The following is a 24,248-nucleotide window of genomic DNA, read 5'->3' as shown; positions in this document are numbered from 1 at the left end:
GAAAAAGAAGCGTGCATGTGAAGATATGCTTCTTTCTAACTGACATGCAGATGCAGGTGGTGGCTGGTGAAGGAAATTCAACTAAACACCTATGAACTTGTGGAATCTTGTTAATCATGTGATGCCTAACCCAAATCCTATGTCTCTACCCAATATTGATTCGGTCAAAGTGTTGCTTAAGATCTTAAGTAATTTGATCAGGTTAATTTAAGATTTTAAGAATCAGATCAAATTATTATAAATTACGTTAAAATTCAATTCTAATTAAATTAATTAGAACGATTTGACCAATTAATCTAATCAGATTTTCAGAATTCAGACAAGTATATCCCACCATGTTTCAGATTTCAACACAATTATCATAACTACAATTTTAACACATGAAATCATTACACATGTTCAATTATTTAGGTTGTTCCGGGCTTCATGTATAACATATAATGTATGCTATTGAACAATAAAATCATATTATATATAGGATATGCAGTCAACATGTAAAAAACAATATGAAACTAACAGTATTACAGATACACACAAAATAAATAAAAATATTATGATATTAATGTTTATTTTAATAAACATATTGGCTATTTAATTTCAGATATGCGAACACAACGTCTGGTTCAAAGCCATGGTTTTTATATTATATTGATATAGCAGTTGTTTAATTTATATTGTTGGCTTGCTGCGTTTGTTAGGGCTAGGGCTTTTGGGAATTTTTGTTTTAAATTCTGTTTATATGAACCGGAAATAGTTGTTGAACCATGTAAACAAGGAACCGGAAGAGAATCGCCGGTCCAACCACTGTTTAACTCAAAAAATTGATAAAAATGGTTCAATCAATGACAAAATAGATTAATATTATAATAATATTTAATCAAATAAAATTACAATATAATGATATTTGGTGTTTAAACACTTCATGACAAATTAAATAAAAATTAAAACAATATATAACAAAAAAAAAGAATTGTATTCTAACATAACATGATATCGTTTGCCCGATAGCCTGACTTGTCGGTACAACCCGGAGGGAGTCATTCCACAACTTATGGCTACAAGGCTTTGGTTGAACCAAAACCAATTCCTCTGATTGTTTGGGTTTTAAAACACTATTTCGCATCGGGTCAATCCAATCAGGCTAAATTGCATTTACACGTCAACTCAGACCAACATTTCATTAAACCATAAAATTTCATTGTTATTCTACTTTAATCACAAACATTTCATTCCCACTGTGTCTTTCACAAGACTGATTCGTTCATACAAATTTTGATCTCTATGCAATGATCCATGACTATCATTTCCATCAAATTTCATATTTAACAAGTTGTAAATACAAAAACATTGCATGCCAGACCACATCTTTTTAGCCTATATAAATAATACAAAAACACAGAATTGTCAAAATGGGGTGGAGTGCTTCCAGAATTAGACTCCAGCATTTTGAGAAATCCCTGGCTGCAGAAATCTTAGTCTGATAACTTAAATGCTACGTAAAAATCTCTACTTCTCTTTTATATGCTGGCCTCACTGTAAGATTTAGAATATAATGAGGCCCAGCAGGAAGAGCACATCCCTGCCACTAGGCCAGAGCATCAGTGTTGCAGCCGCTGACTCTCTCAAGTGGGATTCGAGGAGCTGCCCTTATCATGATACTCTGAATGAAGGCTATCATCTGCACAAAATTTTCCAGATATGCATGTAAGCATGGTTCCCAAAATCGGGAATTGCAATTGGACCGTGGTTGAATTGTTGAAAGCTCCCCAGTTCACTGTTTACCCCAATCAAACCCCAAGAACTTGGTTCTCAGCTTTAGCAGAAAGTGGAGAACCACCAGCAGACATGGAAGATAAAAACTTTTACAATATCTGATTATATTAATAGAGCGTGCGCACCATCAAGTCAAATTTTTTTTATATTAAAGTAATTCAGATTATATATTTAATGATGAATTATCAAAATTGTTTTGATTATTATTTTAAATAATTATTTAAGTAAAGGGCAATCAACAAAATTTTCAATAGAGAGTAAAAAGCTTATTACCGAAACAAATCCAGTGCACATAATACTGAAACCAGGGAAATTGAAGGGTGCTCGTTCAGAGAGGAATAGAGCTGAAAGAAAAGTATGAATGCATTAGTCTGAATTTAAATTAAGCCTTGAATTTACACAATGATGAATCTGTATTCACCTGTTAGGGGGGAGAAAGCTAAGGGAGAGATAATACCAGCCAATGAACATATGCCCGAAATGCAGCCTTGAGCCTTCCCCTGAATTAAAAAAATTACAATAAAAAGACTAGTTTAACATGGCAAACAGATTGATCAAAATCCTCCTAAATCAAACTCATGAAAATGACACTAAATAGATGATTAGTCATACAAATTGTACACAAGGGTTAACCATGTTATCTACTTGTAGGTCTACTCATAATGTGGGTTAAAGTCCTTTTCATTTGACAATAGTAGAAAGGGTGGGACTTGACATATTCAACCATTCTCATGATCTTCAAATCTGCCAAACTCAGTTTCCTATATTTATAGGATTATATTCCCATTCAATCACATATAATTATGAGAAAGTAATCACTTCCTTTAAAATCAGAATTATCCATGGAATTGGAGTATAAAAGGGACTTGACATTGACAACGCCAATTTTAACACACACATTGTTACATTGCTAAATCATAAAACATAACGGTGAATGTAGACTTTCAAGTAACAGTCTGAACCATTTTAAAATCAACTCTTGCTCATTACCGATTTCTTATTTGCTTGCACTGACTCAGTCTGTTATGAATATATTCATTTCAAGTCTAATGTTGATCAAGAAATGCTCATGCAGTGCAAAAAAAGGCTAACATAAATACCTGCTCACAGGGCCCAACTTGTTTAGATACAATGGTCCGCATCTGCACATTAAAAAAGGACTCAAAGTTCAATTCTGAATCCAAAGTTTGTGATGACAAATGCAGTGAGGAACTTACGCATGGCTGTGAGAATACAAACAAAACAGAGAATACAGCAGCTGCATAAGGAACCTGTCATATTCAAAATGTTAACAATGAATGATAATCAGTAAGATGTAGCTGAAGTTATCTAGAGTTTAATACTAAAATCGTAGGAGATGACAACCAAGGGAGGTACTGAATTATCACTTTTTTTTGTATTTGAGGGGTCCGGACTTTGTTTTTTCCTATTGAAGCAACTGAATTTTCTAATTTTCTTATTAAAGAAACTAAATTTGTATTTGTACAAACAAAAACATGTCTGACCTTTAAAGTTATTACAAATTAATAACATGAAATATTGTATACATTTTGAAATGACTACTGGGATAATACTTGCCGGACGTGGAGAATTTTAAAATTAATGTGGACAATTACAACCCACAAAATTTCTAAATTAACTTAGCTTCCCAAATTTATCTAAACAAAAAACTACAAAATCCACCCAAACCTACTCAAAATAAGCAAAACCTAATCAAAATTAATTTATTGTTTTGTATTTGAAATATAATAGAGAAGTTGTAAAAAAGACATAATGCTCAAGTCATCACATAAAATGTCTACGTTAATAAACAAAAATGACCACATCAACTTTTCTAACAGAAAAAAATGTCATGTCATTTATATTTAAAGTCATTGAAAGTCAGGTGATAATTCAGTACAGTCAATAGAATATAATAAAAATTTAATCCATTTAATAGAAAATCTAGAAACTATATCCCTATAATAGAAAAAAAAAAAAAAGATAATTAGATATCTCTAAGCGTTGTTAGCTCAAATCAAAACAATATAATTAGTAATTATCAATATTTTGTGAAAAAGAACTTAAAACAGACAGTCCAGAGAATTGAGAAACTTGTGATTGTCAGTGAAGTAGCAAAGGAAAAGTACCCAGCTGGACCACGCAACACTGTAAAGAAACATCTGCATTCAAACCGATAAATTGTCAAACAGGGAAGTTTTAAGTGTTATAAATACATTTTTCTGCAAGTGAGAAGGCGGCAAGCTACACACATGAGCACAGTTAAATAGGAGTCCGATAGAAAGCAGTCTCTCCTCTCCTAGAACAGGAGCCAATATGGGCATCAGAAGTAGCTGCAAAAATGTTTCACTTCTCAGATCCACAAATAGAAGAACAATAATCCAAAGGATCAGCAATCATGATCGGTGCTAATCAATGCAAGGAAAACCTGAGATATAGCCCCTGCAATCCCTGAAATCACCATTAAGTCAGCAAACTGATTCTTGTTGAAGTGAAACTTGGCCTTTAGGTAATACTGCACAGAAAACATTAAAATCAAATCCATCCCCATACATGTCATTATGTGCATAACACACAGCACTTGACAACTTGCTAATTAGGGGTGGATTTGCCCGAAAACACTGTTTACCCCCTTGGCAAACATAGTTCAGTCTAGTATAAACCCAACTCATTTTCATTTGTTTGGCAAAGTAAATGTACCAGCGTTGAAGCATGGAGACCAAGATCGGCAAGATTACTGAAAAATGCTACCACCGCAGCCTGTGAAAATATTGTGCTGGAAATTCGATATGTGACGTCAGTAACTAGCAAATCGAAATTATCAATATCAAAATGTAAGCATTTTCAATTGACCTGCTCTTCAACAAGAAGACCGCATCCTGAATAGAAGGGAGTCCTTGAAATAGTTGAACTTTGTTAGTTGAATCTTTCTCTTCCACTGGACAACTAATGGCTGCTTTCCCCTTTGAGAGTATCGGAGTCTTAAGACGTTCATGATCACTCCTGATTGAATCCGGGAGGAGAATCCTCATATACAATGCAGCTACAATAGCTACTGATGTAGCAACCTGATAAAGCAAATCGAATTCAACAGATTCATGCTATGAAATTAACAAAAGAAAGAAAGATCAGAGAGTGAAAAATACCTGGAAAGTTGAGGAAGTGGTGAGGAAACGAGTGGATATGTTTCCACAGACGAAAGCACAAGATCCAATCCCTGCTAATATTCCAAACACAGAAGCTCGTCGCCCTTCTGGAACATTGTCCGCCTGAAAATTAAAAAAAAAAAAAAACGTTGTGTTTCGGCAAATAAAATCCTCACGGGCCTATTGCAATTGAATATATCTGGTCTAAGCGTGAATTCCAGCCGAGCAGTATCGACCTCCATTATAGTTCGAATTTGTAAACATGGGTCGAGTTAGAGCTATTCAGTTCCATAGATTCGCAAACAGCCGGTGTATACGGATAAAATGACCAGCGTTATGACGTGTGAAGCCCAAAATGACATCCTTTTTCTAAGTAACTTGATCAAAATGAGTTAAATTAGGTCAACTTGACCTTGGATCAAAGTTACAATAGCTTATTGGAACTCATTCGAGTTAGTATATAGTATCATCAGATAATCATTAGGAGATAAACAATATCATGAAAATAGTAAACAGTATTATTGATTTGATAAATATATAAATCAATTTTACATCAAATTATTCAATTAATTATATTATTTTAAATTTATCAAGTTTGGCTTAACTCATTTCTATAATACCAAACTCAAGCATCACCAATCATATTAAACTCAAACTCAAACTCGTATCATTCAAAACTCATCAAATTCAACCGTAATTTAAACTCACATTAATTCAAGGCCAAACAACTATTTCCCACCCAAGGTATGCTGTAATGACAAGTTTCCACCCTTTAACTTGGAAACACCAAACACTCACCCATGGTCGGTTAGATTTAACAAAACCCTAATGATGATAAGGGTAAAATCGTTATTTTCTCTAGAATATTAAAAATAAACTAAAATAGAATATATTTTACCCCCCTAAACTTTAAAAACTAAAATTCCCCCCAGCCTAAGTTTTAAAAAATCACAGTTTCACCCTCCCGAAGCATTGCCGAAGGTCTCCGGCTCCATTGCTGACGGTCTCTCCCTCCCGAAGTATCCTCACCTTTCGGAGATCTCTTTCCTCCCATTTGGACTTCCAATCGGAGTCGGAGAAACTGTGGAAGACGAAAAACTTCGTCGGGGAAGACGAAGTTCTTCGTCTTCCCAGTCGTCGTCATCGTCTGGGAAGACGACGTCTTCCCAGAAGAAGACAAGACGACGAGACGACTCGTCGTCCTCTGGGAAGACGATTTCTCTTCCCAGACGGCTTCTCTCTGCATCGAATGCGTTGAGGTCGAGTTAAGAGGGGTCGTCGGTGGAAGAGAAACCGTTGGGAGGGGAAGACGGTCGGTGATGGCACCAGAGAAAGCAACAGAGAAGGGTTTGGAAATAAACCTTAGGGGGGAAAATGCAATCTTTTCAAACTTAGCTTAGGGAAAAAATGTTAGTTTTTAAACTTTTAGAGGGAAAAATGAGATTAAATTTACCACCGTTAGAGTTTTGTTAAATCTAACCAGCTATGAGTGGGTGTTTGGTGTTTCCATAGTTAAAGGGTAGAAACTTGTTATTACAGCATACCTTGGGTGGGAAATAGTCGTTTGGCCTTAATTCAAATACACTCTTATTTAGTCTCTTCTCAGGGTTATTGACCACGTTAGGAAACCTAACACCCTAAGAGCGATGCAATAGTTACCAAATATAATAAGCGAGTTGAAAAATTACCACATAAGCAAGGGAAAGGCAATGTACGCTTCCTTCACAAACCATGGCAGTGAGAGTCCTGAGAATGTAGTACGCATAGAAGAAGCCCGTCGTCCTGCTGTATGCCAATATGGCTATAAACAAAATGCCACTGTCAAATTATAAGAAACAAAGAATAATATCTGTAGAGTGAAATAGGGTTGCAGTTTGCATAAGAACCTAATGGAAAAATGGTGAGACAGAATGGAACCGTGAGCAAAGCTTTCCTTCCATATTTGTCAGAGAGATTTCCCACCAAAGGCATCATCACAAGAGTTCCCACTCCAGTAATCTACATTTACAAATGCAAAATGAAATGAATAAGAAAATGTGATTGTGTAAATTAAGGGGTGTGCAAAAAACCAAACTGAAATCGTAACTATCAGGTATTTGACTGTCGGTTTTGTTTCCTATCTGAAACTGGCTTCTCCTGAGTAAGTTTTGGTTCCAATAGGGGAGATGAACTAATTTGTTTGGATTCTAATGCCAGTTCCACCCCTACAGATATCTGACCCAGATTTTTTTTTTTTTTCATAAGCAAGTGCATCTTTTTCACGCTTCCATACAAGGTACAACATGCATGATTTACTTTGTTATGCAAGCTCTGTAAGTGATTAAATTCAATATAACAAAAAAAAATTGTTGTCATTAAACACATAGAGCCATCTACATATAATATCTATGTCAATATCAATGCCCATAAATAAAAGAATAGTGTGACACTTAATAACTAATATTTGATTCGACCTAAAGTAAATCCAAAAAATGTCAAACTCAAGATCATTTTAAATTTAAAAGAGTCACGTCATATTTAAAAATTGAAACTCAATTATGAAAACAATTGTAATTATTAACTTAAACTCAAATTGTTTAATTGAAATTCGAGTAGTTTAGATTAAATCCAACCCTACCAATAATCCTTTTAATGTATTCCCAAAGCTAACACTAGACAACCAAAGTGGGATCTGGCCTATAGTGGAAATAGTGGTGGCTTTAGTTTTATATAGAGGTTTGTGTATAGCGTACGCGGACGGCCAACAACAAAGTATAAACTTATTTTAGAATGGCGATAGAATTAACCGGAGCAAAGAGGAAAGAAGACGAATAAACGGTGTTAATAACAAAGCGTGAAAGTCTGGGCTTTGACATAAATGGGAAATATTCTTTGCTTATCTTGTAAGCTGTTGGGGTGGAGAATGCAATAGCTAGCTATGGTGAAAATTTCAAAAGCAACTTTGTATTTCACAACATAAGACGACGGAGCTGTAAATAAAAGCACCGAGTCATAATAATATTGGTTATGTGACGACCAAGAGAGGAAGTTCACTAGCCTTGGAGCTTTCCTTCGGCCTTTTGTAATTTGTCCGCATATACCAAAAAGCATGACAAGGGAAACTCAACGGAAATTTCATATGAAGAGTTGAGATATATTATTTATTGTTGCCTTCGGTGGGGGTTGTCTATTTGAACTTTGTCGTTTATGTAAGGTCCAAGATCAATTCTTTCATCTAACCAGTTATATCCTTAAAAATGTCTAATAAAAAATAAATAAATAAATTTATATTGATACAAAACCCACCCCTATTTATATTTGATATAAGATTTTTATATCACAATTTTTAATTAAAGGACTAAAAATTGAGACAAAGCCATAGATAAAATTTGTGAGTTATAGTTTGAATAATAATAAAATATTAGAGTTAATAAAGAAATAACAAACGTAAAAAGGATAATAAAAACTTTAATATTTTTTATAAATATTTTAAATAATGCTATAAAAGTAATCAAGAAGGTCACGTGACTTTGACCACCACCTCTTCTTCCACCACTATTTGAATAAAGTATTTGATATTATTTTTACAAATAATATTATTATAGATGTTATTATATCAGTCTGTACATAATAGAGTATTTAAAGTTATGAAATATTACGTTTAAAAGACAAGAAAAGTGATGTTAAATTTATATGGACTAAAAATCCTGTGTCCTTGGCATGAACATATACCTATGTTTTGCAACAAGTTTAATATTTTGTATCTTTATCTCCTCTATTTAATTATTTATCATCATTAATTGAAGATTAATTCAGACGTAATGAAGTATATATATAATAATCAAAATTTCAGCTGCGCCATACCAGTGAAGCCATAAACTAATTTAATTAAGTTCGTGAATCATGCATGAAGCTTCGTTCCAGGAGAAACGAAAAAATGATGAACAGATAAATAAAGCGGAAAACTAGAACGCAAAACAGGGCAAAAACTTTAAATGGGCGAAGAGAAAGATTTAGATACCGCTTGTTGAAATCCGGTGAGGTAAATGGCTAATGAACATTCATCTCTTCCAGGACAAAGCGCGGTCATTGTGACGTCGGTGATGGCGGGGATCACCATGAACGTGGAGAAGTGATGCAGAAAAATGGTCATGAAAAGGTGGCTCAACCCGAATGTCTTCTCCATGTTTCTCTGACTACCTACCTTAATATCACTAAAAGCAAGAAAGACTGGCTATTTAAGGAACAAGTAAAGTGTATGCTTGCCACTGTTATGCGATGTCGCTCTCGTGGTAATTGTGTTGCTAGCACTCTGTAAAAAGCGACACAGCAGGTGACGGGTAGAGAGTGATTAGCCAATTGGATTTAAATCGAATTTAACCTAAATATGGATTGACTTGAATTTGATTCAAACCTTAAATAGGTATTCAAGTTTAAGTTTAAATTGATTTGAATTAATAGGAGACATCAAAAATTGTTGACAGAATATATATTAATCAAATCGATACTAATTTGGTTAAATTTGAGCATTCTATTCCACCCCTTTGGCTAACTAGACCCCAAAATGGTCTCAAAAGAATTTGAAAGTCTTCCTCAGCTTATGCATCCGGCCAATCCAATCAATTGAAAGCTTCAAAGGTGAAAATAAAGAACAATAAAGAAAAAAAAAAGAAGTGAGAAAAATATTAAAGGATGCGTAGCTTGTAAGTTCATCAAGGATTCAGCCTCAAAGTTCAAAATCCGGGGCCCTTTGGACGCGTGCACTATGCACTACGCATTGAAACGTACAAGATTCATTTAGGCCGCAATCAAACACCTAATTAGCCGAAGCAAACTATAGTTAATTAGCAATCTCACTTTCATTGCGACTGTTTTGGCTGGGACCCACGAGCAGCAGCATTTTTATTCAGTTTTTCTTCAGGTGCTTTAGACAAACAGTATCTAGGCATTTTTTTTTATATATCCCTTTTGACAAAGAGCATTTGATACAACCGGAGTACCCAGGCATTGCGTTTTTATATATCCAAGCCAAGTTTGGAGTCGGTTTAAGTTTAAATCAAATTCATAATATTTAATTTTAATTAATATACAATATCATCTAAGAACTGATAATAGAATAACTAATATCATTAAAGCTGAATATGAAGTTTATTTTTGCTATTAAAAATGGGTGCAAACCAAATCGAATTGAATCTAAATAATTATTAACTCGAATTTAAAATGATTAATTTGAACTCAACTCACTTGAACTAACAATGAGTTTGCGGGAGAAGTTGGTTCTTGAGAAGAAGAAGGGCGTAAAAAATAGAAGAAGAAAAATCATCCAAAAAAAACATTTAAAAAAATAAAAATTATCGTAAATGATGAATATATTGACTTTTTAATAATTTGGCAGAATCAAGTTGACTTGTCTTGATCTTAAGTTGAGGTTGCTACCCCTATTTCGGCTCAATTCGTTCAAATTAAACACTGAATTGAGTCTAAGTTGATTTAACTCATACTAAGCCTTATTTCCCACTGGGTTAGAATGAATCCAACCTAATTTCATTGAGTCCATTTTTGCCATTCGGATTAGTTTGAACCCAAACCCAATTTCGAAACAAAGAGGACAATGTATCGCAAATATGGGTATTCATTGTACAGCAAATAGAGAGACTTACCTCTCAGGCCCAGCTCTGTAAACCATTAAACAGAAAATATGAATAATAGCCGGCCATATATGACCAAAGAACAATGCCATGGACCTACATCACTTATCTCCATGATGCCCAAAAAATTATTCTTAGGGGGTTGAGTCGAGCTAAGTCTAGGACCAGTCTAAGTTTGAATCGAAGTGATAATACATAGCCGATAGGATAAACACTATCACTAATAAAACAAACAATATTATCAAATAAATGAACTAAGTTTTAATCTACGTAAATTCTCATACATTTTATTAAGTAAATCTGTTAAAGTCAAAAAGAACAGTATAAGAAGAGGAAATTGTTATTTCTCAAACGTCTGGATCAATGGCTAGAGGTTTAGTCCAGCAAAGTCTGGGGTAGCTAGTTGGGCTTGTAAAACATTTAATTACCAAAGTAAATTCACCCATGTAAGCATGTAACCAACAAACATACCTAATCGGTGGAGCTCTGAAAAAATTATCTAGTGGCCCAACCTTACTCAATCCTATGAGATTGACTCTTGTTCTTATCCCTGAATGCAACAAGAGTCTGATATTTCCTGTTACAATGACAGCTATGAAATCCATGCGTTATTTGGGGTCTTCAGTGGGTCGCAAGGATGATCAAAATCTATAGGTTCTTGGTGGTCATGTCAGCCTCATTCATATTTGGAGTTTAGCTTGTGCATGGCCATGAGTAGAAGGGCCAAGTCATTTGACTCCCTTTTCTTAATAATGGTAGTTCTATGATAGTTATCTCTCTCCTCTATGAATCTTTTTTCTCTTCGTATTGAGAGATTCAATTTTAGTTGAGATTTATAGACAGTTTAAATTCAGTTTAAATTCATATATAATTCTTAGTTAGAATTAATGTATAATATTATTAAAATATTATTGATAAGATAAATAATATCGTCAAATGAATGAACAATATTACTAAAGAAAAATGAGTTGCTAAGTTGAAATTTCAACTTAAATTTGATTTAACTTAAATATACCCTTATCCTCATGTAAAGTTCAAAGAAAAAAAAAATTGTTATCTTATAGATCAATTACTATTCTAGGAATAGATTCTATCAAAGTTACCTATGTTTAGATCAATATTTAACTTAAATAAGTTGAGTTCTAGTTTAAATAAATTTTTGTTTGAACTCAATTCAACTCTAATTCTCTCGCTACATTTGTGTTGTTGCCCTAAAATACTAATTCACTAATGATTATACTTTTTTAACAATTTAAACAAACTAAATTTAATTTTAAATTAATTATTTTAGATTCAAATCAAAGTAAAATTGATTTTTGTTTGGATTCAATTTAATTCGAATCTATTCTAATTAATTTATAATTAACAGCGTTATGGGCTCAATAAGAATCACATCCCCATTTTTTTTTTTTAAAAGGTATTCACGTATGAAAAATAATGATTCTCAATTGTATAAGACATTTTTCACCTTGGAAAACATCCCAACTTTTTAAAGACTAAGTGGCCCTATAGAGATTTTTTTTTAATTGAAAAATTCATTTTTTTTTTCCATGGGGCTAAAGAATAAATGGGGAAATGGACCGGGGATTTCATTTATTTATGAAAAGAAGATGAAGATGGGATATTCCTGACCACTTTTCATGTCATAAAGGAAAATAAAGATGAAAGATGTTCACATTTCACAGATCGAAAGGCAAAACAGAGTATCTTTTGGACTGTCTTTTTAATTTTTCCAGGAAAATGAAGTACAGCAAAGCGAAAGAAGCTTTATTATTAAGGTTCCATGAGAGTGGTAAGCCAACGCAACACAACACAACTCAAACCCATCTGAAAGGCAAACTGTTTACCTGAAAACTGTTTGCTACCTAGCTGCTACTGGTTTGAACAAAGTAACTGGATAGAAGTTTGAGTTAGGCTTGAATATGAAAGGGGAAGCTTGTGTCTGAGTCAATTTAAATAATAAACAGTAATATCCAACAAGATGTCTAATTGTTTGATGAGAAAAAGAAAAAAGATATATAGAATAAGAGGAATTATCCGTCGAGAAGTAGTCATGAAGAAATCCAAATGATTAAATCATCAATGTCTTATGTACAAGTTGGGAGTTGGGATAATAAAGATAGCCACCGCCGGCTAACTTTGAACGGAGTAGTACAAAATTGTTTCATATATTGTCCATTTGCAACTACTGTTGTATGTCTGCGGGGCAGTTCGACAAGACAAACCTGTAAATTTTAGAAGCAAGTCACTGTAATAAATTAACAATGTACAATTACAACATAAGCATAGCTAAGTTGTTTAACAAAGGGAGAATCGAACAATGGATTCTTCCCACCACAGACTCAGGGCCACAGCCATAGTTTCTCAAGCTGGAGTGGATTTAACTCAATTAAATGAGATAGAAAGATGAACTCAAACTTGGCCCAAATTTAAAAACTTAAACTTTGGGTTGCTTGAATTGTGGATGAGGTTGCGTGAGAAATTGCTTAAAAGAAAAAAAATTATCAAAAAAATTGAGGAAGAAAAATTACTCAAAAAGGATAAATATGTCAATAAGTTTTCAAAAATTTGTTAGATTTAAGTTTAATTGGCTTAAACTTAAATTGGGGTTACCCAACTTAAGTTTGAATTATTTAAGTTGAATATCAAGTCTACATCAAGACATTTGACTTAACTCTTTTCTTTGAAGGAGAGAAATGTTAAGTGTTTTGTTATTATGACTCTTGTAATACCATTTTACCACTTAATTTTAGAATCTGAACATTTAATTAAGATCTAATGGTTAATGATTAAGGTCAAGTTTTAAATTGATATTAGCCATTAAAATAAATCAATCAAGGGTAGAACCAAAAAACTGTGCTAATTTGTTATTTAATGGTTAGATCAATTCAATTAAATCATTAAGTTCAAGATTTTACAATCGGTTAAACTCGAACAATTGTAAGATATGAGATACTCCTCCCCATCCCCATTCCATTTACTTTATTGTCTTAAGTTATATTTAAATCTGTTTTAACATAAAACAAAATTCATAAGTATGTTTAATTAAATATTTGTTATAATATTAGATTCAATCAGTTCATTTGTTCAATCAAATTTGACCCAAATCTACCACTTGAGCTGTTCAGAACCGGGTTCGGGCATTAACTATGTCTGTCAAGCATGTGAGAAAAAATATTGGAGCGATATTAACAGATTCTTGCAGAAAATGAATGAATGCAATTGAACATTAGATCTGTGCCTTCAGTTTAGTTCATTTTCTAACAAAATATCCCACAGAGAAAGAATCACATGTAATGAATCCTACAGACTTCGGTATGGTCTTAAAAGTTTTGTGCCAAGAGATCAGAATGTCAAAAGTGAGATACGTATCACACGTTATGGATTTCGACAAATCAGAATCCAAAAAATCTTGTGGCAAGAACAAATCATGAAATCATCTTTCAAGCATATTATCCATAAGATTTGAATTAAATTGGGCTCAAATATTCCAATTTCTATTTGAATTTTAAGTGATTAATTTAAGTTCAAACATCAATTTTTTTGGATTAGTTAGAGTAGATGATGTTAAAACTAAAAACGTCAAAATATATAATGTTATGTTGAAATTCGAGCCATACTTGTGCTGAGAAAGAGGGTTTAATTGTAAATGTACATCCTTGTGCTGGGTTCCACGTGCTCGTGGTATAAAGCAACTTGTCACGGTCAAAGCGCGTGGTTTTTTTCCAGTCTACTTAAACCCCTACACGTTCTCTCTTCCTGTTTCACTGATCACTTTAATGGACTCTCTTGCTCTCTTCTTTACTGGGGCTCTCCTAGCCGGTGGTCTCTTCTGGTTTGTTTGTATTTTAGGCCCTGCTGAACAAAAGGGCAAACGAGCTGTCGATCTATCGGGTGGTTCAATCTCGGCCGAGAAAGTCCAAGACAATTACAAGCAATACTGGTCTTTCTTCCGCCGCCCCAAAGAGATCGAGACCGCCGATAAAGTTCCAGATTTCGTGGATACTTTTTATAACTTAGTTACAGACATTTACGAATGGGGATGGGGCCAGTCCTTTCATTTCTCTCCTTCAATCCCTGGTAAGTCCCATCGTGATGCCACGCGCCTCCACGAAGAGATGGCCGTCGATCTCATCGATGTCAACCCTGGACAGCGTATTCTGGACGTCGGATGCGGCGTTGGTGGGCCAATGCGTGCCATCGCCGCCCACTCGCGGGCTAAAGTTGTGGGCATCACAATCAATGACTACCAGGTGAATCGCGCTCGTTTGCATAACAAGAAAGCGGGTTTAGATTCGCTTTGTGAGGTTGTTTGTGGGAATTTTCTTGAGATGCCGTTCTCTGACAACAGCTTCGACGGCGCGTACTCCATCGAAGCTACATGTCACGCGCCGAAGCTTGAAGATGTATATGCGGAGGTGTTTAGGGTTTTGAAGCCTGGATCTCTCTACGTCTCCTACGAGTGGGTTACAACTGACAAATACAGAGGAGACAACCCTGAACACGTTGAGATCATTCAAGGAATTGAGAGAGGAGACGCTTTGCCTGGACTTAGAAGCTACGCTGACATTGCCCGGACGGCTAAAAAAGTTGGGTTTGAAGTGGTGAAGGAGAATGATCTGGCTAAACCACCTGCTCAGCCATGGTGGACCAGACTGAAGATGGGCAGGATCGCTTACTGGAGGAATCACATTCTGGTTACGGTACTCGCCGCTTTGGGGATTGCACCAAAGGGAACCGTTGATGTTCATGAGATGCTTTTCAAGACAGCTGACTATTTAACCAAAGGTGGCGAAACCGGAATTTTCACTCCGATGCACATGATTCTCCTCAGAAAGCCTGAGGCTCCCAAATCTTGATCGTAGCCAAATGTTCTGAGGTGTGTTTTGGAGCATCTCTTAGTTGTTTTTACCTAATTTTTTTCTAGGGTTTTGTTTTTCCTGTTAATTTACTTAAAATCATCACCATGTATCCCTTTCTTTCTAAAATTGATTTAAATTCTGTTGTTGGATTTTAATCTTAAAATGATGTGACATGGTAAGGGAGAGGTCTCTTTATGACTTCTTGACTTCAATACTTTTTTTTCAAAACAGTTGGATTATGGATTTAGAGTGTTGTGTTTGAACAGTTAGAGTGGAGTTGCAGGATCTGTGATTGTTGAGGAACGGCATTAAGCTGTGAACAGGATGAAGAACCCATTAAAAAGGGAAATAAAAGCTGGTTTTATCTAAAGAATCTCCTTCTGGGATTTTCCGTCAAGCTAAAAATAAACGGTGTAGATCTATGATCTATTAGGGTGGGATTCTTGGAAGTATGTGCAGGTGAGAAAGGGGGGAAAGTTGGTTGTGAGGAGAAGAAGAGTGTAGTACTAGTATATGACACAGACGCACATGGAGCGTTTAGGCCTTTATGTGAAATGCTTAGGTGGCGACCACTGGGTACAGAGTTATATTTATGAAGTCAATAAATAAATATCCCGCCAAATCTTTTCAGCTTTTGTGATTTTTGTCATATTATGCTGTGGTTTTTAGGCCTTGAAGGGCTAGATATTGGAGGGACATGTGGACCATTTCTTACTTTGGATCTTACGAGATTGTTTCTTCCTTGTGTCCTGTTACTAAGGCTCTCAATCTCTTGCAGTTGGACAGTTTTTCAAACTTGAAATCTAAGTTTAGATTGAGTGAGCCGAGTTTGAGTGAATTTGAATAATGTTTCTGAGTTAAGTTTGAGTCTTAGTTTGTATTTTGAACTAACTCTTTTAGATTCAAAATGATTTTGAATTCGGTTTTGTTTGGGTTAGGTCTGGATAAAATCAGCATGGCTTGGACGCAATTGTGTCATTTTCTGGTTCTTAAGATTAAGCCTTGATATTTTATCAAGAATCTGTTTCAACTTTCTATTATAATATACTTTTCTAGCTGTCATCAATTGTCATTGTCAGATTGCGATTCCGTCCAAATTGTCATTATAATTGGAATATTGTTTAAGTTTTTTAATTAGATTGTATCCATCAGTAAAAGGGTTTCGCTTTAGATTTTAGATTTTTTGGATAAAAAGTATTCTGAAGTTTGTCAATATTGAATGGATCTTCTGTATCAGTGATTGCTGCACATGGCCTTGAATTTGCATATTATAGACACTGAATATTAAGGCAGGTGGGAGAAGAGGCTCTGTTGAATTTAAGACAGTGAAGAGAAATAGACGAAGGGTAATCCTTAGTTTTAAAACTGATATTTGAAACTGGCACGGTAGTTGTTCTCAACTTTCGATCAGGTTATGGCTGGGAAGTGTTAAAGAGTATAGTGGAATTATTGGTTTCAGGTGACCTGCACAACGAGTGTAATGAAATTGAGAAATATAGGATTTTGGCTCTTTTATGAATTGGGAAGGAATCACCATCTGCAATGACATTAGTTAGAAATGCAAATTATCATGTTTCGGATTTGTTATCATAAATTTGCTTTAAATCCTAAAGGAAGACAGAGCTGTAAATGCCACAGTTAGGGTTGGATTTGATCTGTTTAGGGGCGAATTCGATTTGGGTTTGAGTAGGATTGAGTCTATAGTTTATCTTTAACAAATCACTTTGAGTTGGAGCTTAAACTTTGTAGTCTGGTTCAGATTGATTCATTTGTTCATCTTTTTAATAATATTGTTCATTCCGACAACACCCTTCAGTGATACTATGCACTAACTTGAGCAAGCTTGATGCAAGTATTATGGTTTCGATCTGAGCTTGAGTCGGTCTTAGACTCATCTCAATTCATATGAAATCCACCCTTAATCCTACCTGCACTTGAATAAGGTTAAATTTGAGGTTAGTTAAAACACGGAAATATTAGCTTGAAATCAACAAGTTAAAATTTAAATTTGGTTCAAAAATAATTTTTTTTATTCGGTTTGAGTATGTTCAAACTTCAAATTTCAAATTTATTTGAACTTGGCACGTTATATAAAAACAAACCCAATCTTGTTTTCAAATTCATTTGGTTCAACTTAAACTCAAATTGGAGACTGTAGTTCAGTTATAATACAATCGTGTTAGGATATTAGCCCGTTTGCCCCTTATAATGCATGATTCGATCCCAATTTGGGCTTTTTTGTCTTACAAACAATTTTCGTCTCCAGGCCCAACACAAATCACACATATTCTCTGCAAATAATAATGGAAAAGAAAAATAAAAGAGACATAGTGGGCTACATAATAAATATTTTTTTTTTCCTGTGAAGATATTCAAATAATACCGGTAACATAATGCACAAACCAAACGAGTGGACGCCACTACTGATTATTGAGATTATGTTGATAAATACTTAGCATATCTGCATTCCGCCCTGTTTCTCTCTGAAGCCCTATCCTTTCCCAGTAGTAAAATCTCCTTCATTACACTGGCACCCGGGACTGAAAAAACTGCCAGTGATGAAAGAGTACATCCACAGCATAGAAGAATTTGATGAAGCCTTAAAAAGAGGCCAATAGCAAGCTCAATGTAGTAGAATAAGATGCTGGTCACAGTGCCAAAAGCCGTAAACTGTACCCTTTTATGGTTGATCTTGGCAAGCAATGCGGCTGTAGAGAAAACTAGAGAACTTTGTAAAAGAGACAAGATAGTCAAAGTTCCACACTTCAACTTTTATAAAAATGTAGAGAAAATTCACGAAGAAGAAGAATATTGGCCCGGATCAGCGTGTAATCATTCAGCTGTGGTACAATTGCATTGCAGGGAAGATGTTGAGAAGATAATCGAAGAGCACAAGGAGGATCACGATAAGCTGCTTGTTCTTGATGTGAGGTTGAAGCATTATGGACCGTGCGTCAAAGTAATGGTTCTAAAGTTGTACTCTTTCACATGCTAGCTTTTAGGGCGTGGATATTTGTAACTAGAGATCCCAATACAAGAAGATTTACAAACATTCCTTGAGAAAAAAAAAAAAGAAAAAAAAGAAGATTTACAAACATTCAAATTTAGTATTGAAATATTGTTCATTGTCAACACAATTTCATACCTACAGAGATCTAGCTTTTTCTTTATCAAAAGTTAAAAAAATGATGAATAATGTATACCAGCGAATCAACTCAAGATAAAAGTTGTTTTACTGCCTAAAGGCCATTCACCCTGCAACTTTTGTTTAAACAAATAACGCGGCAGCGCCTTATTTTCTCTCTCCTGTTTGAGATGGATTCAATCTTAGAGGTAGATTCGAGCTGAGGTTTCATTCCATATTCATCTCAAACAAGTTAAACTTTAGCTAAAGCAATTTTTTGCTTGTCGACCTTGACCTCGACTTGAAATTGACGTCAATGTAAGAACTCGTTTTATTGATGAACTATTTCCTTCTTTGATGACTTTGTTTTTATTTGGTGTTATTGTTCACCTTGCTAATATTATTATTCACCAATTCGAACAAATTTGATTTGGCTTAATCCACTCCTGTCTCCAGCAATATAGCCATACCCCTCCTGGCCCTCCAAGAAACTTTTAAATTGATGACATAAACCCATTTTTCTTTTGGGATACATAAATTAAAGCAAATGACTTTGTCTGACAAAGAAGCCATTTTAGTTTTTGTGCTTTAAGATTCATATTGGAATTGCTCTGCTTACCTAACAAGAAAATTATATAATTTACCTGATGCCATTTTAGTTTTTGTGCTTTAAGATTCATATTGGAATTGCTCTGCTTACCTAACAAGAAAATTATATAATTTACCTGATGAATTGACAAGTTCTATTTGATTTTGGCAGTTTTGATGTTAAAAATCTCACAGCTTGCCATGTACAAATCGATGCAACATTAATAATGGTGTGTTTGTGAGGATAATGTTAGGTGTTTCTCTAAACCCCTCTATTGTAGGTGTATTGATGTAAAAATTCTTACTTCTAAACTTAAACCGAGAGCTTTGGGTTAATATAAACCAATTGTGTCTCTCACCCATGGGCAAAACTGTGAGACCAATGAAATCCATAACGAAAAGTACCCGATGCCACTAAGTGATCTACTATGTGCCCATCAAAGCAATGTCATCAGATGGCTCCATAGATCAAGCAGTTTATTCAAAAGCTCCACAGGATGATTCAAAAGAAAAACATTTTCAGATTTGCTTGAGCATCCATTGATGAATGTGATTTGATATATCAAGCAAATTTCAGAATTGATCTTCGTATCGCATCACACATATATACATAACAAAATCTAAGATGAACAAAACAGAAGAACCCAGTAAAAAAAATTAATGAAGAATGTACATGATCAGTTTGCTCTGACCATCGTATTCAATTGAAGAGGCTTTGGAGGATCCATTGTTCTTCTTTTCCACAAATTAACTTCTTTCCTTGGCTGCAAAGCTACGTCTCCACCTACCGTTATAGGTGCAGAAAATGGAATGATATGATCTTCTTCTTCATCATCACTGTTTCCTTTTTCTTCGTCAGAATAATAATTCCGGTGATCGGATTCCAGCGGTGAAATCTGCTGAGCCATCCAATCAAAATTGGAAAAAGCATTACGACTACTGGCAAACTTTTTCATCTGACTCAAAGCGGGTGCCGAATGTGGTTGTTTCTGATCATGATCATCATCATAAACATCAGATTTTCTTGCTGGTTTCACACCGCTGAAGAGTCTCCTAAACTTTGATGCCTGTTTCTTCACCTCTCGTGGAGAAGAAGATACTGCTCCCGGCTTAATATCCTTAGGAAGCGACGCAGATTTCTTATGACTCATCTTCTTCTTCTGATGATTGGCCTTGTGCTTTATGATTTGGCCCATGCACGAAACTTTCGGCGAAGTGGGTTCCTGGTTTTCAAAGCTTTCATTCTTGGACTTCCTCCGAGCTTCATCAGGAATTATTGATATGATCGGACCAGAGAACCCTTTACCCGTATGAGCTCTGAGCTTGTTTATGTGGATATCTGGCCTCTTATCTTTACCTGGGCTGAAAGGAGGATTTTGAAAGGTAACAGCAGAGGCAGCTTTTGGTAGAAATTTTAAGATATTGGATCTGGGTTTAGTATGTTTCTCCATATCTGAAATCTCTGAATCTCCTTACTTGCTCAACTTATATATACATACACTTGTATGAAAATTGCAAGAAGACGGAAGATATGGTCAAAGAAGAAAATGGTATGCAGTCGACTGAGCTAGATAGCCCGCCCGCCCTCCCTCCTATGCTTCATTTATATTAACACAGCTTGCCTGTCTTCTTCCTCAGCGGGCAAAAATTTTGAATTATCCAATTATATCCAAAACAAATGCCTATACTTGGTCAGAATAATACGATGGTAACCATTTTGTTATTAAATTGGATTGACTTGTTGTAATCATGTTGTGCTTTGAATAGGAAATTGTACCATGGGACTAATTTGCGTCTGCTCTGGCGGCACTAAATTTGGAGAGCTGCTTAATCTAGATATGGTCCACCATGTTGAAATTTTGGTGCCAACAATAATAATATTATTCCAAACAATGAAGACATGAATCATGCGGGTTTTAAGGCTCTTCATTATTCCCACCGTATTGATGTCTAGCGAGTGATTCAATCCAAGTTATTTCATTTTTAATTAAAATTTAAATGAAAGAAATTGAGTTTAAATTAATCCAGATATTTAAGTTAAAATTAATTAAAATTAAATTATTTTTTAATTGAATTCAAATTTTTATTTGGATTTGATTTGAATCAAATCTAACCTTATTCATTACTCATAAGCAGTTGCTAAAAATTACAAAATAACCTAACTTGCTCACTTTTAAATTTAGTGTGGAATGGGAGATTCATCTTTACATTGTGTTATGCATTTCACAAGTCTTACAAAATACACATTTTTCACATTAAGATGGGTCTCGAATGGCAAATATTTAACTAAAAAATCTAGAAATTGATGATTCTATATATATATATATATAGACACACATGTTTCTTTGTCTTCACATAGACATGATTAACATTATGAAAAATATTTTTGTACTTAAAAATGATGTTTAAGAGTGAAATTTGTCCTTTTTTTTAATTTAATAATTTTGTGTAATGGTTATTTTGTTTTATGGTGTGCCCAAAATGTTTGGATAATTATGGATTATAAAACTATATATATCTATTTTAAATATTTAAATATATATATACATGTATATAATAAATATGTATCTATTTTAAATAATATATATAATTATATACTTTTAAATAGTATAATTATAATACACTTATGTGTAATAAAACTATATGAATATATTTTAAATAGTATATATAATTATGTATCTAAAATAAGTATATATAATATTTTTTAATAATAGATATGTAAGATATGTTATTAGGAGTGAGATGCAGTGGTATGAGATTGTAAGGTAGAATGTTTCCATGGCAAAGGAGGAGGATGTTGTGTGTGAATGGTGGTGTGGGTAACAAATTGTTGCAAGGCTTGTGAAAAAGAGATTATTAAGGTCTTTTTCAACTTCAATAAGTAGTTTAAATGAAAGTAAAAATGAATTCGATTTGAATCAAATTCAATTTATTAAAGTTTAATTTGAGCATTTTTATAATAGTTGTGAGCTAAGTTAGAGCCAACTTTAGAAAATGGAATTGCACTTAGAATTTGAATAGTTGAACTAAGATAATTATAAGTATAATTTCATTTATAAGTGGACTTAAGTTGAATAAAACTTAATTTAAATTTAACTATTTTATAAAGATGAGTTTAATCTATGAATTTATGCTCGAATTGGGTTTTGTCTATTCGAATTCAATTTAAACATTTTCGGTACGAACTACGATTTATTACCAAAACGAATAATCCTAATAACAGGGGCCTATGTTTATTAACCATACCTCAGCGGGTAAAAACATTTTAGGGAAACCACATGGTGTTTCACTTCAGCTGTGAAGGTAAAAACGACAGCGTTTTCTTCTAACGCCATTTTACGTTTCCAAGTTCCAAGCCTCGATTCAATGGTGAAACCCTAGCATCACTTTCATAATATTGATCTCCGTTCAGGCTGAGGTACGCTCATACGTCATAATTTTTGTGTATAATGTGTATCTATTCATGGCCAAATGAAGCCCTTGTTGTACGATTAATTTTATTGAACATATAGTTTTCTTCTCGAACATTTGATTTTAGGCTTCAATTGATTTGCATTTTGGGCACACACTGAGTTTTGAGCATTTTATAACTGCGGAAGAGAATCAGTTATGGTTCTCTCCTTTGATTTGCAGGATTTTATTATCCGTGCTCGAGTGTTGAAGTTGTACAGACAAGCTCTAAGAACGGCTCGAAGAGCCCCTGAACAAGCTAGAGGTGAATTTTACATATTTGATAGAATCATTCATTTGAGTAAGAACTATCTTAATGATGGATATGACCAGGCAACTAATTCTGCTTCTTAGTAGGGGTGGATTTGAGATGAACTAGTTTGGCTCAAATCCCTTGTTCAGTTTGTTTGTCTTTCCGGTGATACTGTTTACCTAGCCAGTGACACTGTTAATCCCATCAACAACCTTCTGACCATACTGTACACTGACTTAGAGAAGCTTTAGCTGGAATCATATCCACCCCTATTTAGAAGACTTATGAAAGATGGCCAAAGCCATATTAAGTAATGAAAAATTTTGTCAAGGTAAACTGTAAGACTATTTTGCAACACATTAGCTGGGCTAGAGTTTCAGACTTTTTGGTTTTATTAAAATTTCAATAATACTTAATATATTAATAAAATAGTTTATAGCAAGTGCTAAAAACTGACGAATTATTATCTGATTTGATGATTTTAAATTAGAAAAATAAATAATTGACTCACCTAATTACATAATGAAATGTCAGTGTTAATAACCGTATATACCAATTTTGTTAATACATGTAGTATTACTTTTAAAATTGATGCAGATTTTTTTAGTTCTTCTCTCCAATGGAACAAGTTGGTGTTATTGATTATGAAACTTGCATCCTGTTGGACATGTTCTGTAAATCCTAATGGATTTATGTCATTGCATTTGAATTCACAGCTGAATTGAAGCAGACAATGAGAGAAGAGATGGAGAAACATCGTGACTGCAACGACAAACAGAAGATTCGATACTTGATTAGTGAAGGTTTAGAGAGACTAAAAGGTCTGAATGAGATGCTTGACATGCAGGGTCACTCTTAGAAACTGCATTTGGAATGTCCATGGACATGAAACTGATGGAATATAGAGAAATGGCAGGCTGCGAAGGTTAGAGTTCTGTTTTTGCACTTTTTGCAGTTTTAGTCTCTGTATGTTTCATTGGAACTGGTATTTTCCCCTTTTTATCTTGGATTATCAATGTGCTTATTGTTGTGATCTTGATATTGTATCCATTCTGCTAAACTGTCCTGTTACCTTGGTTTGTTACAGTGGCTGTAATACATGCAATCATGCATGCATTTGATTTTGATCCCAAATATCCTTGTTACTCTTCAGTAAGTTATGCGAGGATGGGATTAAATTACTTAGGAGATCAAAGAGAACAAAATTATGATAAAGCCACTTTCAAAATTGGGGAAAGGACAAGTACCAGCATGAATTATGAACCTTTTCCTTCCTCAGTTTGAAAACCTTGTGAATTGATTTGGCTTCAGCAAACATCTGCATCTAAATATTGGACTCACATATAAACACCTTCAACTTAGCATGTGCCCAGTAAGCTCTGTTCACATCCATTACCTTCACGATGCACTGGGGCTAATAGCTTT

General features: G+C 34.4%; 4 protein-coding genes across 6 annotated transcripts; 2 read left to right on the top strand and 2 right to left on the bottom strand.

The window, feature by feature from the left end:
* Positions 1 to 1,180: 1,180 nt before the first annotated feature.
* LOC123230185 (tetracycline resistance protein, class H) lies at positions 1,181 to 9,134 on the bottom strand. Of its 2 annotated transcripts, XM_044656343.1 has the most exons (14): positions 8,920 to 9,129; positions 6,806 to 6,917; positions 6,608 to 6,720; positions 4,920 to 5,042; positions 4,627 to 4,841; positions 4,474 to 4,549; positions 4,202 to 4,288; positions 4,026 to 4,106; positions 3,903 to 3,935; positions 2,991 to 3,044; positions 2,874 to 2,915; positions 2,195 to 2,273; positions 2,047 to 2,117; positions 1,181 to 1,678 (listed from the first exon to the last, which is right to left on the bottom strand). In XM_044656343.1, the coding sequence occupies exons 1-14, from the start codon at positions 9,082 to 9,084 to the stop codon at positions 1,586 to 1,588; spliced, it is 1,344 nt and encodes a 447-aa protein (XP_044512278.1). In that variant the 5' UTR covers positions 9,085 to 9,129; the 3' UTR covers positions 1,181 to 1,585. The 2 variants fall into 2 exon arrangements, with proteins under 2 accessions (XP_044512278.1, XP_044512277.1); XM_044656342.1 differs by lacking the exon at positions 3,903 to 3,935 and having other exon boundaries at positions 3,990 to 4,106; positions 8,920 to 9,134.
* Positions 9,135 to 14,270: 5,136 nt separating this feature from the next.
* Positions 14,271 to 15,620, top strand: LOC123229864 (24-methylenesterol C-methyltransferase 2). Its single transcript, XM_044655858.1, has one exon. The coding sequence runs from the start codon at positions 14,326 to 14,328 to the stop codon at positions 15,403 to 15,405; it is 1,080 nt and encodes a 359-aa protein (XP_044511793.1). The 5' UTR covers positions 14,271 to 14,325; the 3' UTR covers positions 15,406 to 15,620.
* Positions 15,621 to 19,621: 4,001 nt separating this feature from the next.
* Positions 19,622 to 20,715, bottom strand: LOC123230048 (uncharacterized protein At1g76070). The gene has a single exon (XM_044656150.1). The coding sequence runs from the start codon at positions 20,569 to 20,571 to the stop codon at positions 19,798 to 19,800; it is 774 nt and encodes a 257-aa protein (XP_044512085.1). The 5' UTR covers positions 20,572 to 20,715; the 3' UTR covers positions 19,622 to 19,797.
* Positions 20,716 to 22,374: 1,659 nt separating this feature from the next.
* Positions 22,375 to 23,957, top strand: LOC123229071. Of its 2 annotated transcripts, none has more exons than XM_044654645.1 (3): positions 22,375 to 22,538; positions 22,720 to 22,835; positions 23,540 to 23,957. In XM_044654645.1, the coding sequence occupies exons 2-3, from the start codon at positions 22,730 to 22,732 to the stop codon at positions 23,680 to 23,682; spliced, it is 249 nt and encodes an 82-aa protein (XP_044510580.1). In that variant the 5' UTR covers positions 22,375 to 22,538; positions 22,720 to 22,729; the 3' UTR covers positions 23,683 to 23,957. The 2 variants fall into 2 exon arrangements, with proteins under 2 accessions (XP_044510580.1, XP_044510581.1); XM_044654646.1 differs by having other exon boundaries at positions 22,379 to 22,538; positions 22,728 to 22,835.
* The last annotated feature ends 291 nt before the right edge of the window (positions 23,958 to 24,248 follow it).

This window comes from Mangifera indica, chromosome 11, assembly GCF_011075055.1.
Source record: "Mangifera indica cultivar Alphonso chromosome 11, CATAS_Mindica_2.1, whole genome shotgun sequence".
Lineage (NCBI taxonomy): Eukaryota > Viridiplantae > Streptophyta > Magnoliopsida > Sapindales > Anacardiaceae > Mangifera > Mangifera indica.
This window is presented reverse-complemented; position numbering and strand designations above follow the sequence as displayed.

Excerpts from the sequence above, each read along its gene's own strand:
- LOC123230185 (XM_044656342.1), bottom strand. The coding sequence starts at position 9,084 with ATGGAGAAGACATTCGGGTTGAGCCACCTTTTCATGACCATTTTTCTG. Across the intron at positions 4,107-4,201 it reads TTGCAGGGGCTATATCTCAG|CTACTTCTGATGCCCATATT; the intron begins GTTTTCCTTGCA and ends ACATTTTTGCAG. Across the intron at positions 2,274-2,873 it reads AAGTTGGGCCCTGTGAGCAG|GGGAAGGCTCAAGGCTGCAT; the intron begins GTATTTATGTTA and ends TTTTTAATTCAG.
- LOC123230048 (XM_044656150.1), bottom strand. The coding sequence starts at position 20,571 with ATGGAGAAACATACTAAACCCAGATCCAATATCTTAAAATTTCTACCA.
- LOC123229071 (XM_044654645.1), top strand. The coding sequence starts at position 22,730 with ATGGTTCTCTCCTTTGATTTGCAGGATTTTATTATCCGTGCTCGAGTG. Across the intron at positions 22,836-23,539 it reads AGCCCCTGAACAAGCTAGAG|CTGAATTGAAGCAGACAATG; the intron begins GTGAATTTTACA and ends TTGAATTCACAG.
- LOC123229864 (XM_044655858.1), top strand. The coding sequence starts at position 14,326 with ATGGACTCTCTTGCTCTCTTCTTTACTGGGGCTCTCCTAGCCGGTGGT.